This window comes from Salmo trutta, chromosome 8 (assembly GCF_901001165.1).
Source record: "Salmo trutta chromosome 8, fSalTru1.1, whole genome shotgun sequence".
NCBI classification, from domain to species: domain Eukaryota; kingdom Metazoa; phylum Chordata; class Actinopteri; order Salmoniformes; family Salmonidae; genus Salmo; species Salmo trutta.
In genome coordinates this window covers 43746284-43763708 of record NC_042964.1, presented here as the reverse complement: position 1 = coordinate 43763708, position 17425 = coordinate 43746284, and the positions used below count along the sequence as shown (strand labels likewise).

General features: G+C 40.8%; 2 protein-coding genes across 4 annotated transcripts in view; one reads left to right on the top strand and one right to left on the bottom strand.

Moving 5' to 3' along the window:
• Positions 1-4968, top strand: part of LOC115199042 (ras association domain-containing protein 8) — a 32020-nt gene extending 27052 nt beyond the window's left edge. For all 3 annotated transcript variants that reach the window (XM_029761558.1, XM_029761556.1, XM_029761557.1), the window contains 2 exons: positions 2294-2423; positions 2713-4968. In XM_029761558.1, coding sequence (XP_029617418.1) covers positions 2294-2423; positions 2713-2828 — 246 coding nt within the window. In that variant the 3' untranslated portion in view covers positions 2829-4968. The remainder of the gene's footprint in view (positions 1-2293; positions 2424-2712) is intronic.
• A 2283-nt stretch (positions 4969-7251) lies between these two features.
• On the bottom strand, positions 7252-11917 carry LOC115199040 (zinc finger protein 718). Its single transcript, XM_029761554.1, has 8 exons — positions 11565-11917; positions 11229-11431; positions 10310-10414; positions 10107-10202; positions 9757-9867; positions 9465-9585; positions 9055-9354; positions 7252-8429 (listed from the first exon to the last, which is right to left on the bottom strand). The coding sequence occupies exons 1-8, from the start codon at positions 11596-11598 to the stop codon at positions 7393-7395; spliced, it is 2007 nt and encodes a 668-aa protein (XP_029617414.1). The 5' UTR covers positions 11599-11917; the 3' UTR covers positions 7252-7392.
• Between the last annotated feature and the right edge of the window lie 5508 nt (positions 11918-17425).

Here is a 17425-nt window from a genome sequence, read left to right as displayed (position 1 = left end):
AAAAAGCATCTCCAATCCAAAATTAAATCTAGAATCGGCTTCCTATTTCGCAACAAAGCATCCTTCACTCATGCTTCCAAACATACTCTCGTAAAAATGACCGATCCTTGACTTCGGCGATGTCATTTACAAAATAGCCTCCAACACTCTACTCAGCAAATTGGATGCAGTCTATCACAGTGCCATCCGTTTTGTCACCAAAGCCCCATATACTACCCATCACTGCGACCTGTATGCTCTCGTTGGCTGCCCCTCGCTTCAAATTCGTCGCCAAACTCACTGGCTCCAGGTCATCTAAGTCTTTGCTAGGTAAAGCCCCGCCTTATCTCAGCTCAATGGTCATCATGGCAGCACCCACCCATAGCACGTGCTCCAGCAGGTATATTTCACTGTTCACCCCCAAAGCCAACTCCTGCTTTGGCCGCCTTTCCTTCCAGTTCTCTGCTGCCAATGACTGGAACAAATTGCAAAAATCACTGAAGCTGGAGACTCATATCTCCAATCACTAGCTTTAAGCATCAGCTGTCAGAGCAGCTTACCGATCATTGCACCTGTACGTAGCCCATCTGTAAATAGCCCACCCAACTACCTCATCCCCATATTGCTATTTATTTTATTGCTCGTTTGCACCCCAGTATTTCTACTTGCACATTCATCTTCTGCACATCTATCACTCCAGTGTTTAATTTCTAAATTGTAATTATTTCGCCACTATGGACTATTTATTGCCTTACCTCCCTAATCTTACTACAATTGCACACACTGTATATAGACTTTTCTATTGTGTTATTGACTGTACGTTTGTTTCTCATGTGTAACTGTGTTGTTGTTTGTGTCACACTGCTTTGCTTTATCTTGGCCAGGTCGCAGTTGTAAATGAGAACTTGTTCTCAACTGGCCTACCTGGTTAAATAAAGGTGAAAGAAATTAAAAAATAAATCCTCTGCAGCAGAGGTAACTCTGGGTCTTACTTTTCTGTGGTGGTCCTCATGAGAGCCAGTTTCATCATAGCACTTGATGGTTTTTGCGACTGCACTTGAAGAAACTTTCAAAGTTCTTGAACTTTTCCGGATTGACTGAACTTCATGTCTTAAAGTAATGATGGACTGTCATTTCTCTTTGCTTATTTGAGCTGTTCTTGCTGTAATATGGACTTGGTATTTTACCAAATAGGGCTATTTTCTGTGTACCACCCCTACCTTGTCACAACACAACTGACACATTATTAATTCAAAAAATTCCACAAATTAACTTTTAACAAGGGACACCTGTTAATTGAAATGCAATCATGTTACTACATGATTCCATATGTGTTATTTCATAGTTTTGATGTCTTCACTATTATTCTACAATGTAGAAAATAGTAAAAATAAAGAAACTCTGGAATGAGTAGGTGTGTCCAAACCTTTGACTGGTACTGTATATATATATTTTACATTCGTCTGGCGCTGAATTTATATTCGTTTGGATTCATGTCCTTGACAAAACCATGTTTACAATGAAGCATAACTGTTTAATAATTCAAGCATGGTTTCTCACTGCTTGGGAAGAATGTTTTTGGAGTTACTGTGTTTGATTGAAAACGGCCCTGTGTTTTTAGTAGGAACATTTTGGAGGCCTCTTATTAGTCTTCATGATGTAACGTTTACTTACAGGGTGGAGTACACCACACAGGCTGCATTTAGACAGGCAGCCCAATACTGATCTTATTTTCACTAATTGGTCTTTTGACCAATCAGATCAGCTCTGAAAAAGAGCTGATGTGAAAATATCTGTTGTGATTGGTCAAAAGACCAATTAGTGGAAATAACCTCAGAATTGGGCTGCCTGTCTAAATGCAGCCATAGTGTGGGCGTGAGGTAAAACAGTTATTTTAAAGATTCGGGTGGTGAGTTATATACTACTGATGATTTTGGGGCCTGAAAAGAACAGCAGATCTACTTCCACATTACTCTTTCCCTAGAACTAACTCTTTCTTAGCTGGGCCCTAGAATGACTGCTCCTTTATTGGGTTTAACCACCTGCAACATGTATGTAACCGTAAACTGTCTGATTTTAAAGGTTCTTCTCAATGCAACAATTCCACCTGCAAATAGCCTTAAATGTAAAGGAATAAAATTCCACGAGAAAAATATAATATTTGAAACATCGTATGAATCTATAAAGTTGCTTGTTAGGCGCGAGTGGCCAGGTGAGCCCCCATCAGTGGACAAACAGAGTATACAGGGAAGTGGAACTGACAGTAGAAACTGCAGGGGAAGTAAATGACTAGCTGAGTGGTTGTTTGTTGCAGGAGAAAGAGCAGGAGTTGGAGCAGCTGACCAGGGAGCTGAGACAGGTGAACCTTCAGCAGTTCATCCATCAGACTGGCACCAAGGTCACCGTTCTACCAGCCCAGCCCAATGACCAGGAAAATAACACGGGTACACACAAGCATTACAAAGTTTCCTAGTCAGATTTTCTGCCCAATCTGGGCTCAGACATTTCAAACATTGTATTATCCAACACTACCCCCTAGTGGAAGTTAGTACACCTTGTCAGGTTTTTGGAAAGCTCTTTATTTGGCTAGTAATGTCACGCCACAGTCTAATCTACACAGTAACTGCTCAACCTGAAAGTAAAAAGTATAATTTAAAATAAAAAAAATACTACTTAACGTAGACTTCTTGATGACTTTATGTAGACTTCTTTCCTCCTCCCCTCTCTCTCCAGACCTCCAATCAGGCTCGCTGAAACGGCTGGGCTCCTCCCGCCTCCTCCCCAGTGACCTCCGAGCTCTGCAGAGTCCAGTGTCTTCAGGCCTCAACCCTGAGGGCATCTACGTCTGACCCCTGACCTTTACCTTCTGCTGCCTACCATCAGTGACCTGCTGGAGTTGAGTCGGCTTCTCCCCTGGAGGATCCATCTCTTATCTCCATTGGAGCTCCACCAGAGGAGGCTGGTGGGAGGAGCTATAGGAGGAAGGGCTCAATGTAATGGCTGGAATGGAATTAATGGAATGGTACCAAACACATGGAAACAACCATTAGAATGAGCACTTGCGCTGGCAGCTCATCCCCCTAGCCTCCTCTGATCTCCACCCTGTCCTCCCACAATGCCATCCTTCCCCTTCTCTCTGCTGAGTTTCCTCTATCTTCCATGAGAACACACAGAGACCCCCAACAGTTTTGTCAAGACTATATGATTTAGAATGTTTGCCTCGTTTTGGCTGTTCTGCCATTGGTAGATAGCTGGAGAGCTCGACCATGTCCTTGCTATGCTTTTCAAACAGTCATGCATCTTTGAGGTACAGAAGCCCAATTTCAAACAGAACGTTTTAGCCTCACCTCTGTGCACTTCTCTATTTCCTCTCAAAGATCTACAAGGACTGAGTAGATGTGAGAAATATGGTATTAACACCACCTAGCACTCTGTTACCTTCATATAGCAAGCTAATGGACTAGTAAAGTGCACAATCACAGTCATGTGATGACTTAACTACAGAGTCAACTGCTGCCCCTGGACAACCATGAGGAAATCCAGATGTTTGTAGGGGTTGAGACTGAAGAAAGTCCCTTTGAGATCAGGCGATATAGAGGAAATTAAAATATCTTCAGACAACCATGATTTACAAAGACAGAGGTCTCAAAAGTCTATTGGCCATTTGTTACAGAAACAGAATGGGTCAGAAAACCACATTTTACACAGATAGGCCACCTTGTGTGAGACCTGTGTTGTTTAATAGAGACATATCTGACTGCATTATAAGTATTTTTCTGTTTTAAAGACTTTAAGAACAGTAAAGGCTGTTATAACAGATACTTATAGACATGGCAGCTATACTCCAGAGATCCGATGCACCATTTATGGTCAACACAGCAGTCTAGTGACTAATTGTTGATCAGTTTTGTGATTTTTTTTGTTACTGATGTCAATAGCTGTATAATCTGGTCTGCCACTGGGTGGCAGAATACATCTCACAAAACATTTCGCTAGGATCTTAATATTGGTCTTTTCATATTGATTATACATGCAAAAATGTTACATTATGCAATTTATGTGATTACTCACTTTCATCGTTGGAATATTTTAGTATGCTGTAAGTTTACTGTTGCACTTTTACTTTGGAAGGGCCTACAGAATTTGTACTTACCACTTACAGTTTTTATAGATAATGCCTTGTTTGTGTTGAGTGGTTTTCTTTTCTCATTTGTAACCTCTTGAATAATTGTGGGTTTGTCTATTGTCTTACATGGCTAATCATTTTTATGAAGTTAAAAAGATGTCTCACATGAACCAAAGCAAGTTAGACAATGTGATTGGTAGCGGTCAACCTGAATGTACTTAATTTGTTAAAACAGAACGTGCTCTGTAAATACCTTTACAGGGGCCACTGTATCTGCCTCCACTTTAAAAGTGATGCATTTGTAATGGGGAGAGTTATTGGACTGTATCTGTCAATAGATCGAACTCCACTCTGTGGCTCTTCAGCCTCGTGGAGAGAGGACTGTGTGAGATAAGAGGTTGTTGTTTGATTGTGGACTAGTTGATACCAGGGAACCCACCAACAGCAAAGCCGGTGGACGCACGTCAAGGTCAACAGACTGACCTGAAGCTCGTTCCATTCAGTATTATTGATGTCCTAGTTTGGTTGAGCTGTGTCGCCGAACTGTAACCCACTAACACAAGAACAATGGCTCTTAACAGCGTACACATCGTAGACTATTAGCATGCCTTACCGAATTGTAAATAATCACTACATAGTATTGGAATATTTTTTACAATATTTAAAATAATGCATAATGCTGACAAAGACAATAGTTGTACATAATATGAATTAACTTTTGTTTTATCCTGCTACTCTGTGGACAGCTTGGTGCATGCACTGATGGCTTGATTTCATTGATGTTTTTGTATTGTTGAGATGACCAGAGGCTTACGATGAGAGTGGAGTTATAAGTATGGAAGTATAATGTTTATCACAATGTATATTACTGACTGCATGGCTCTGTCTTCTACGGTGGCATGTCTTGGTCCCAGACCAGTGCATTCACTCATATGTCAGAGGACACCGAAATGCAAACTGTAAACAGATGGGGCACTTTTTAGGGTTTTAAAAACCCTACCTTTTGGTGGTTATTAGACACAACCTACCAATAAAGGCCCAAAGATGCAGGGTCGTTTCACCTCAAAAAGCACATGAGGATTTCGACATCCACATCTCAGATTTTTCTGAAATCGTTTCTGTAGTGAGTAACAGATACGATTTGCATTCCTGAAACATTATTTTCATTAAATTCTATTTCAATAAGATAATGTTTTAGGAATGCCAATCTTACCTGTTTCTAACAAACTATTTCTGAACAATCTGAGATGGTGGGTGTCATTGCTCGCTGAAATGACATGGAATGACTCTGCACTGAAATCTAATCTACTCTATGCATCTATTAGGACTGTTCTTAAATGTTGCACCAACTGAGTATGGTGTTCTCAGAAGTCTTTTAAGGGTCTGTCTTCGTAAACATGTCTGAAATCAACGTTTTTCCAGACACAGATGAAGGGCTGGATTCAATCTGTAGCGCTCTAACGCGATTGAAATGTTTGTAATTTCTGATTGAGCCGACATATGCAGTGGTTACCATGAATCCGGTCTCCACGAACGAGGGAACATTACCTTTACATTTCTATTATGCAGCCAAAGACAGTAATGTAGGCATAAACTGCTTCTCCAAAAGAAGTACCTGCCCACACTTGTAGGCGATGTCATGGCAACGTTGGAAACACGTCATCGGGTCTAACGGTCGTCTCGCACCGTACTGCGCATGTGCAGGCCTCCAATCAAAGGCGCAAAAATGAAAACGTGTCAGTTTCTCACTTTCACGAGGTTGGAGTAATAACATGTTCAATTTCTTAAGATATTGTCTCGAAGCTAGGTTGTGCCTTTAAATTGAGAACAACTAAGTCATAATTTTTCACTTCTCTCATTGACTTCTCAAACCCCAGCCTGGGTTGCATGGTCTGTTTCGCAAGCGTTCCCGGAAGTCTGGGTTTAGAAACTGGCGCAGCTCTTCAGCGATACGGATTAAATCCAGCCTTAAACCTAGTTTTGGATTGAGAAAGACGTTTAATAGAGAATCTCCCGTGAACACAGTTTTTAGTCTAGGACAAGGCTGACGATATGTCCGGGAAACCAGCCCAAAGAGTAAATGATTGGAAGGAAATTCTGCCAACATGTCGTACGGAGCTGTCATGTATGAGAATGACATGTTCTACTTCATTTTCCCCACAAACATCTGAGAGAAATGACTTTGCCACATCCATGACATCATTGTAATAAACTGATGTTATTATATGAAATGCTTAATACATTTAGACCAGTGTTGAAAGTTTGTCCTTGTGTTGATTTCTGTTGTAGCGGATTTCAACTCAAATGAAAAGACAATATTTGAACTTGTTGTGTTGTCCTGCAACACTAATATTATGTCACAGCTGACTCATTCAATGAATGATATTACCTAATGTAAAGAAATTAGGAACAGAGTATTAGACGCTACAATCTTGTCTGTCCACAAATGATTTTGTGTCTTGGAACAATCATAATGCGCCACTTGAGGATTGGAGATTTGTTGAGTCAGTGTGTATCTCACTAATCCAACACACAAGAAAAGATGGATTTGAACCCTGGATCACTGGTTTTGCAGATCTGGGAGAGAAATGTATAGACTATGGCTGGATTCAATCCGTATCACAGAAGATCTGTGTTCAAATTTAAAGGTTATTTCCGATTGAGTCGACATATGCAGTGTTTACCATGAACACAGTCTCCGCAAACGCAGTAACATTGCCTTTCAATTTTAATCGACCTATAACGCGAATCTTCTGCAATACATACTGAATCAAGCCTGTTTATACCTTGCTCTAACATAAGTTCTGATCTTCTTCAACAGTCTGATTGTGCCCACATTTTTAGATGTGTACACAATTAAAAAGACATCTTGAACCGGATGTTTTCAGATCTCCCTGCTTTATCTTGGCCAGATCGCAGTTGTAAATGAGAACATGTTCTCAACTTGCCTACCTGGTTAAATAAAGGTGAAATATATATATTTTTTTAGTAAAAATAAACACCATGGGAGGTAGTTGGGGATGCATAGTTTCTGCATATTTTACAAGTGTCTGGAATCTGGAGGTTTAAACCGTTTTAAATTGGGTCAATGTCAATCATAATCGCGCTTCTAAAATCATTATCGTTATTTGTAGTCTGGAATATCATGTGTAGACATAAAATCTGAAGAAGTTTATTGAAAAACATGTTTTGGTATTATAATCTGATATACAAAAGAGGACCTGTAAAATCATGTGTATAATGCTAGCATTTACAATGGAATTAACTCCGACATAGTTTCTTTTGTTCTAAATTTTTTTTTTTTTTACGAGACTTTGTCTGTCTTTCTGTTGGGAGTACTTTTGGAGAATCTTAACCGGTCTATGAACTCTTCTCATATGATTTACCATATTACCCCTTTGAGTAAATGTTTTCCCACACTCTGAGCACCGGTGAGGTTTCTCCCCAGTGTGAGTATATATGTGCGTTCTAAGAGAGTCTGAGGTAGTGAAAGATTTGGGGCATTGGGTGCAGGTGTAAGGACGCTCGCCTGTGTGAGATCGCAGATGAACCATAAGATGGCAAGACACTTTGAAACCCTTTCCACAATGTTTACAGGTGTGGGGGTTTTCTCCTGTGTGCGTTCGTGTATGCAACCGCAGTTCTCCTGAGGTAAGGAATGCCTTACCACATATGCTACATAAATAATTCTTCTCCCCAGCATGCATTCGCGTGTGTCTCACTAGTGCACACTGCTGGGTAAACCTCTTACCACAGACAGTACACATGTGACGGCGCTCCCCAGAGTGAATGCGTATGTGCACTTTGAGATCATAAGCACTCCTGTACCTCCGGTCACAGTGTTCACATGCGAATGGTCTTTCTTCTGTGTGAAGTAGCTGGTGCTTTTTCAGAGCCCCAGGAGTAGCATATCGTTTGGGACACTGGTCACAATGATATGGCATCGTGTGAACTCCCATATGTAGCGTCAGCAGTGATGGTTTTTTGAAAACCTTCCCACACTCACATGTATGAGTCCTGTTTTGGGGTGCTGGGCATCCCTCTTTTTTCTTGTCAACCTGTTTGATCACCCTCTTTTTGTCCCCCTTTCTGACCACCTTTTTTTTCTTGTCAACCTGTTTGATCACCCTCTTTTTGTCCCCCTTTCTGACCACCTCTTCTTTCTTGTCAACCTGCTTTCTGTCCTTTTCTACTTGGTCGGTATTGATGTCCTTGCAGAGGTTGGCCATTTCACTGTGAGAGAATGGAGGCAGAGTGCAGGTAAGAACCTGGGATGGCTCGTCAGCATTCACCATTACGTTGAGAGAACGATCCAAGTTCAATTCTGTAAGGAGAAAATACAGGAGATAAGATTACATAACCACTATATATATATATATATATATATATATATATATATATATATATATATTTCATATTTACACACAGGTAACTGCCAAACTAAAGGAAACACCAATATAAAATGTTTTCAAAGGGAGTTGGGCACCTTGGCATAGATTCTACAAGTGTCTGGAACTCTATTGGAGGGATGCGACACCATTCTTCTACAATAAATTCCATCATTTTGTGCTTTGTTGATGGTGGTGGAAAATGCTATCTCAGGCACCTCTCCATAATTTCCCATAAGTGTTCAATTGGGTTGATCTGTGACTGATGGCCATGGCACATAGTTAACATCGTTATCATGCTCAAACCATTCAGTTACCACTCGTGCATTGTGGATGGGGGCATTGCCATCCTATGATAGACAAAATATACATGACCCTAAGCATGATGTGACTTTAATTGTTTAATTAATTCAAGAACCACACCTGTGTGGAAGCACATGCTTACTTCGTATGCCTCATTTACTGTTTTCATTATTTTGGCAGTTACTTGCACATTGTAATTCATATACTTTATTACTCATAAACAATGGATGAGTGTTTGACCTTTTTTATTTTCCTTACCATCACAGGGTACTGGAGTAACCAACACTGAGGTCTCTGCAGGTGACAGATCCTCTTGTTCCTGTTCCTCTGATGTTGACAGTCCTAGATCCTCCAAACATCTATCAGTGCCTTCATCCAGGATTTCATTGTGGTCTTCATATTCACAGACCTCTACCCCATTATCTATGCATTCATCGTCATCTGAGTATGGCCTCACATTGTCAGAGTTGTCTGGCTCGTAGTTAATAACAACTCTCATTTTTGGAGGGAGGGACAGTGTGGACAGGATGGTATCTGCAGTGTATTTAGAGACATGACCTGGGTAGGAGAGAACATCAGTTAAACTCACCTACATTGGCAAGTAAAAAATACAAGAGATGTCCAATTTGACTATTTACTTCATAGCCATTATCTGGATGGAGACTTACTCTTGTTCAGGTTTCCATGACGGTGATGGTGCTGCAGCACTGTCTTCAGTTGTTCAGGGTCAAAGACAGTCTGTCCACATCCCTCCAGGACAGAGGGGGCACCACTGAGCCAGGCTGTTGTCTAAGAGGAGCAGGGCAATACAGGACAATAAAGAATTCAAATACATTGTACCAGCCACTTGAGGTTTTAGACAAGTTTTGAAATGACCAAAAACACCATTCAATTCATCTGTAGAGCCACATGACGCCATGCTCCGTCAACCTTTTAGAACAGAGATGTTTTCCTCAGTACCTGCGTGAGGTCTGGTACAGGCAGCAGCTCCTCCAGTCTGGAGAGGAACTCCCACACCAGGGTCTGCAGCGCTGTGTCATACCGAGGGCCATAGTGGACTGGGAACACCTCCTGTGAAATAGACAATTTAGCATGAAATGGGTCTAGTCCCAAATGTCTCCATTTAAGATGTGCAAACTATAAGCAGTAGGCCATTCAAGGAGTTGGTCTGATGTGTCATCAGCCTCCTCCCTTACTTGTGGGAACAATGGAGGAGCAGTTGATCTAAGTAGATGTTCAACTAGTAGCCAATTTCAGAAATATATTCAAGCAAAAGGATCATAAAGAAGTCTAGAGAGAAAGTTCCTCACCTGGAAGAAATGCTCCCTCTCAGAAGGGTCTTCCAGCAGCGTTTGGACTAGCTCCACAAAGTTAGAATCTGAAGCCTCCAATTCATCACCATGACTCTGTCATTAGGCGCAAACAAAACATCAGACAAATGTACAGGAATGAATCCCTCAGAAATAATGTTCTTCCAGTGTCTCATTCATAAAGTGTTGCCTATTTAAACTACCTCTTTGTGTAAGGAGTTTTGTGTCAACGTGTGGATTATGTCCAGATGGGCCTGGATGGTCAGGAGGCCAGCTGTGCCCGCACTGCGACACAACTCTAAAACCATCTGGAACAGAGGTGGATATGTGAAAAGCAGGACTAGGGCCAGGGTAGTCTGATTAATCAGGCTGTAATACACAATTTATTGGTACATACAGCCTGAAATGAATGCCTGCAAAATTGTGTAAGTGTTCCTTACAAGCCAGAATGTTGAATAAAGTTAAATGAAAACTTACTCTACCAGTTGTCTGTGTGGTTTGTCCTTCAGATGCTTGAAACTCGGGAAAATATCCATAGGAAAGTATTGTCTAGGGCCTACTAAGGTGAAGTTAATTATATACTGGATTTTTTTCCCTCTCTCCAAGCTTGCCATGACAATGAAAATTGTATATTCTGAATCGGGAGGATGGAGAATTTTCTTGTGTGGAATTGTAGGGGAAAGAAATATCAAAAAATATTCACACAAAAAGGTGTGGATTGTTCTCCATCCTCCCCTGATTCAGAATATTGGTTCTATAGCTATTGACGAGAAAAACAAATATCCAATATAAAACAAATTTTACCTAGGTGCCGAACCATATCTCTAAAAGGTTGAGTAAACAATACTTTCCTGTGGAAATGTATGTCACAAATGCTGAAGGACAATCTGCCAGACAACTGGTAGAGTAAGTTTAAACGTAATTTTATTCAACATTCTGGCTTGTAATGAACATACGATTTTGCAGGCATTAGTTGCTGGCTGTATGTACCAATGAATTGTGTATTACAGCCTGATTAATCAGAGCAGGGCAGATGTACAGTAATTACAGCTAGTGGCTGCCCATAGTTTGTTCCATTATAAGACTCTTCCCATCCCAACCCTCAATATTTACACCTCTCACCCTTGCTCTCAGTCCCAGGATGAGATGGGTCCTCTGCCTGGAGCTCAGCAGCTCTGGAACCATCTCTGTCACAAAAGTCACAAACTCCTCCAGCTTCCCATACTGCATCACATTACGCTGTTGAGCCACTTGCCACATGAAAGCAGACATCAGGCGTAGAGGTGGAACCAGGAGACGCAAGGAGAACAGAGGGAGATCTGTCCCTGAAGAGATGAGAAATTAACAGATAAACAAATACATTCCATAACTCAGCTAGTTAATATTATTACAAGCTATGTGTAGGCTATAGGACATATTTGAATGGACATAATTTTTCTACATTTAACACAAACTAACCTTGTTCTGATGCTGGATCAATAATGTTATCCATAGCTAGTTTGCAAAGAAAAAGAAATAAAAGCCACTGAAACAAGCTACTGTTAGCTAGCTAAAGAGTTTGATTCTAACGTTAGGAGTGGCCAAGCCTGGAATATACACTGAGGGCTTACAACGTAGCTAAAAAGGTTGATCTCTTTATGCAAGCTAGCTAATACTATACTACTTAGCTAACAAACTAAACCCGTTTTCTATAGATATCCAACATTTGCACATCCTGTGCTTTTACTAACAACAAACAAATCATTGACCTCGACGAAGTACTGTACTTCCGGGTGATGTTTAAAAACAATCCTTCAGAATAAAGGTCCTCATTTAAAAAAGAAAGATGCATACCACAAAAGATTATTCTCTTTGTATTTAGTCATTGCAATATATCATTTAGTTTAATTGAGGGTTTATAATATTGCCCACCAAAATAGCCTAATTCTCCTAAGCTGCTACATAAGTTCTCCTAACCTGCTACAAAATAATTCCTGTATACCACCTAGTCAAAACCCTGACTGAGAGACAGCTCCACTTCCGTAATTAAAATGAATTAAATATTATTAATGGTTCATATTTTTGTTTCAAATGTAAACAAAATTGCCGTTACTGTCCTGCTATCTTATTAAGAAAATTTGAGCGCTCATCATTGTGCTGTAGGCTTGTCCAGCCTACTTGCCTTGTCAGACGGAGGTCAAAGTCATCTGCAGTTTTCTGGGGACACAATAGAGGAGCTGTCTCTCAACCATCAACATCAATTAATAGGGATGATAATAGAGCTCGCCGGCTTGTAGTCCTAAAAGCCGGAAATTAGTTAACTCTCATACGTTCAGCCATTCCCATGGGGAAAATGGATGGGGAAAGAATCGGGTTTTGGGATAAATGCCAAAAATAAGGTCTGAGGTGAACACAGGCTTAGGAGATCTTGAACGTTTTGTTCTATGAGATAACATCAGTCATTTAACATGACCTTAATGAATTATGAAGCATTTATGTGCTTTGTGCTTTTTTTTATTACGTAAGTCCTTCAAAATTCACAAAAAGTGACTTTAGCTGATGAAGATGATCTCATAGAACAAAACGTATAAGATCTCCCAAGCCTGTGTTTACCACAGAACAAATGTTTGCCGTTTATCCAAAAACCCTCCAAAAACTCCACTAATTTCCCCATAAGCTTCGTCCAATGGACCATGGCTGAGTTAGTGCCTACAAAAATGCACCCTTGCTATTGCTCTCTATGTCGGAGCTGTCGTGGATGAGAATGACATTATCTACTTCCTTTTCCCCACAAACATCTGAGAGAAATTACTTTGCCACATCTATGGCAACATTGTAATAAGCTGATGTTATAATATGAAATGCTTAATTAATACATTTAGACCAGTGTTGAAAGTTTGCCCTTTCTTGTGTTTGTTACTATTGTAGCGCATTTCATCTCAAAATATGAAAAGACAATATTTGAACTTTTGGACTGCAAGAACTCATTTTGTTGACCTGCAGCAATAATATTAAGGCATAGCTGACTTATTCAATTAATTATATTACCTAATGTAAAGAAATTAGGAACTGACAGGATTAGATTAAGCTACGATCTTGTCTGTACACACATGATTTTGTATCTTGAACAATCCTACTGTACTATGCCACTTGAGGATTGGCAGATTTGTTGAGTTATTATGTATCTCAATAACCCAATGCAAGATAAGAAGACAAGGATTTGAACCCTGGACATCAAATCGTACTTATGTGCTGAATACAACTGGTGTAGACTTTACCATGAAATGTTTACTAACCAACAATGCAGAGTTTAAAAATAAAAATAATATAGTAACACGAGGAATAAAAAAAAACGAGGGGAGTACCAGTACCAGATCAATGTGTAGAAGTACGAGGTATTTGAGGTAGATATGTACATGAAGGTAGGGTAAAGTGACTAGGCATCAGGATAGATAATAATAAGGTATTTGAGGTAGATATGTACATGAAGCCAGGGTAAAGTGACTAGGCATCAGGATAGATAATAATGAGGTATTTGAGGTAGATATGTACATGTAGGCAGGGTAAAGTTACTAGGCATCAGGATAGATAATAATAAGGTACCTGAGGTAGATATGTACATGAAGGCAGGGTAAAGTGACTAGGCATCAGGATAGATAATAATAAGGTATTTGAGGTAGATATGTACATGAAGGCAGGGTAAAGTGACTAGGCATCAGGATAGATAATAATGAGGTATTTGAGGTAGATATGTACATGTAGGCAGGGTAAAGTTACTAGGCATCAGGATAGATAATAATGAGGTATTTGAGGTAGATATGTACATGAAGGCAGGGTAAAGTGACTAGGCATCAGGATAGATAATAATGAGGTGTTTGAGGTAGATATGTACATGAACGCAGGGTAAAGTGACTAGGCATCAGGACAGATAATAATAAGGTATTTGAGGTAGATATGTACATGAAGGCAGGGTAAAGTGACTAGGCATCAGGATAGATAATAACAAGGTATTTGAGGTAGATATGTACATGAAGGCAGGGTAAAGTGACTAGGCATCAGGATAGATAATAACAAGGTATTTGAGGTAGATATGTACATGAAGGCAGGGTAAAGTGACTAGGCATCAGGATAGATAATAACACAAGTAAAATAAATAACAAAGCAGCAGCAAAATATGAGTTTTAAAGTGTGTGTGAACGTGCATGTGTGTGTAATGTGTATGTATGTGTGTTTGTATTGTGTCGGTCTGCGTGTGTATGTGTGTGTACATATGTAGTGTATGTGGGAGTGTCAATGTAGTGGTGTGAGTGAGTGTGTATAGGGTTTGTGCCTTCAGAAAGTATTCAGACCCCTTGACTTTTTCCACATTTTGTTAAGTTACAGCCTTATTCTATAATTGATTGAATTATTTTTTCCCCTCATCAGTCTACACACAATATCCCATAATGACAAAGCAAAAACAGGTTTGTAGAAATGTTTGCTAATTTATAAAAAATAAAATTAATTAAATATCACATTTACATTAGTATTCAGACCCTTTACTCAATACTTTGTTGAAGCACCTTTGGCACCGATTACAGCTTCGAGCCTTCTTGGGTATACCGCTTCAAGCTTGGGACACCTGTATTTGGGGAGTTTCTCCCATTCTTTTCTGCAGATCCTCTCAAGTTCTGTCAGGTTGGATGGGGAGCGTTGCTGCACAGCTATTTTCAGGTTTCTCCAGAGATGTTTGATCAGATTCAAGTCCAGGCTCTGGCAGGGCCACTCAAGGACATTGAGAGACCTGTCCTCGAAGCCACTCCTGCATTGTCTTGGCTGTGTGCTTAAGGTCATTGTCCTGTTGGAAGGTGAACCTTCACCCCAGTCTGAGGTCCTGAGTGCTCTAGAGCAGGTTTTCATCAAGGATCGCTCTCTACTTTGCTCCGTTCATCTTTCCCTCGATCCTGACTAGTCTCCCAGTCCCTGCCGCTGAAAAACATCCCCACAGGATGATGCTTCAGCGTAGGGATGGGGCAAGTTCTCCTCCAGACGTGATGCTTGCCGTTCAGGCCAAAGATTTCAAACTTGGCTTCATCAGACCAGAGAATTTTGTTTCTCATGGTCTGAGAGTCTTTAGGTTCATTTTAGCAAACTCCAAGCAGGCTGTCACATGTGCCTTTTACTGAGGAGTGGCTTCCGTCTGGCCACTCTACCATAAAGGCCTGATTGGTGGAGTGCTGCAGAGATGGTTGCTCTTCTGGAAGGGTCTCCCATTTCCACAGAAGAACTCTAGAGCTCTGTCAGAGTGACCATTGGGTTCTTGGTCACCTCCCTGACCAAGGCCCTTCCCCCCCGATTGCTCAGTTTGGCCGGGCGGCCAGCTCTAGGAAGAGTCTTGGTGGTTCCAAACTTCTTCCATTTAAGAATGATGGGTGCCACTGTGTTCTTGGGGACCTTCAATGCTGCAGACATTCTTGGGGACCTTCAATGCTACAGTCACTTTACCCTGCCTTCATGTACATATCTACCTCAAATACCTCGTACTTCTACACATTGATCTGGTACTGGTACTCCACTTGTGTATTTTTTTTTATTCCTCGTGTTACTATTTTATTTTTAAACTCTGCATTGTTGGGAAGCAAGCACTTCATGGTAAAGTCTACACCAGTTGTATTCAGCACATAAATAGAATTTTATTTGATTTCCAGAGTTCAAATCCTTGTCTTCTTATCTTGTATTGGGTTTGCTGAGATACACAATGACTCACCAAATTTGCCGATCCTCAAGTGGCATAGTACAGTAGGATTGTTCAAGATACAAGACTCTCCTCCTGAACAGCCACTGTAGGCCTATACACAACACAACCATTGGGTTAGGCAGCAAATAAAAACGTTTTTGATCAGTGATAGCAGAGCCGGCCGGGCTTCAGGTTTGGCATATCCATTGCAGTGTATAATGCAGCCCAGTTTTACTTACACCATCCCAGCAGCTATCTTAGAAATCAGTGGTGATTTGAGCATGTAAATGTTGGTGGGGCAAAAAAATAAAAAATATGTATGCCAGCAAAACCACTACACAACACAACACTAAACAATACATTCATTGCACTATAATGGTGACAAACGGTGCCCACAAACTGTTAGGGCCTACATAAAGCTGTCCCAACCGCACCATAGTGAATTCTTACCACTGCTACACCTGGGTGTCAGCGGAGCCTTGTCTGGCAACAAAACAGTTAATTCAGTCTCATTTACTGCCTTTTTAAAAAACATAGCTGATATGACTGACTTGCTTACCAATGTGGTTTCTACTGACAATTGAGATGTACAAATTATGGCATAAGGGAACGACGAGCAGATAAGAGGCAATCCGTAATTTCTGTAATTCCATAATTTCAATTAAGACATTAATGGATGGACAACATACACTTAGTATTACTTTCTTAGATACAGTATACATATCTCCCTGGCATATTACATTATGCAGCAGCATACAAGACATTTTTGGACTCACCTTGTTGTGCTATGCTCACTTGAACAGGAAGGTGGCGCGGCAGTCCTTCTTGTGGGCTCTAGAAAGAGGCACAAAATCTCGACTTGGAATTTTCCGTATTTTCCCAGTCTGAGCTAGTTTTATCCGAGTTCCCAATTGTCTTGAACTCACTGAAGTCTGAGATTTCCAAGTTCACCATTTCCAGTTCTTTGAAACGCGGCAGAAGTCATGCTGGATTGACAGCATGGCCAATGTATTCAAACTCTTCTGGCCCATGGTGTTAGCCCAATTTTTTTAATATCCAATTGGTAGTTACGATCTTGTCTCATCGTTGCAACTCCCCATCGGACTCGGCGACGGTCGAGAGCCAAGCAGCACTGCTTAACCCCCGAGCCAGCCGCACCATTGTGTCGGAGGAAACACTGTCGGACTGATGACCGGAGTCAACTTGCAGGTGCCCGGCCCGCCACAAGGAGTCGCTAAGCACGATGACACAAGGACATCTCGGCTGGCCAAACCCTCTCCTAACCCGGACGACGCTGGGCCAATTGTATGCCGCCTCATGGGTCTCCCGGTCATAGCCAGCTGTGACACAGCCTGGAATCGAACCCGGGGCTGCAGTGTCGCCTTAGCACTCATTGTTGAATTAGAAATGTCCAACTTGTTGTGTAATGTTTATGTCCCATGTCTGATAAGCACGGACACGTTTTATCTATAATTTATTTTCATATGACAAGGATTGTAAAGAATTTCAGTCCAATCAATGCTACGGTAGATATAACGTGATTTTACGTAATTTTATCTGTGGCCAAAGACCTTGAGCCTTCTTGGATAGGCAATTATAATGTAAGTCTATAGCAGCACCCAAG

What these genes read in the sequence shown, in the direction of transcription:
- LOC115199040 (XM_029761554.1), bottom strand. Translation starts at nt 11,598, where the DNA reads ATGGATAACATTATTGATCCAGCATCAGAACAAG. An exon ending in AGAGGGAGCATTTCTTCCAG is followed by an intron (nt 9,868 to 10,106) that starts GTGAGGAACTTT and finishes TCTATTTCACAG; the next exon opens with GAGGTGTTCCCAGTCCACTA. An exon ending in TCATGGAAACCTGAACAAGA is followed by an intron (nt 9,355 to 9,464) that starts GTAAGTCTCCAT and finishes TCTCCTACCCAG; the next exon opens with GTCATGTCTCTAAATACACT.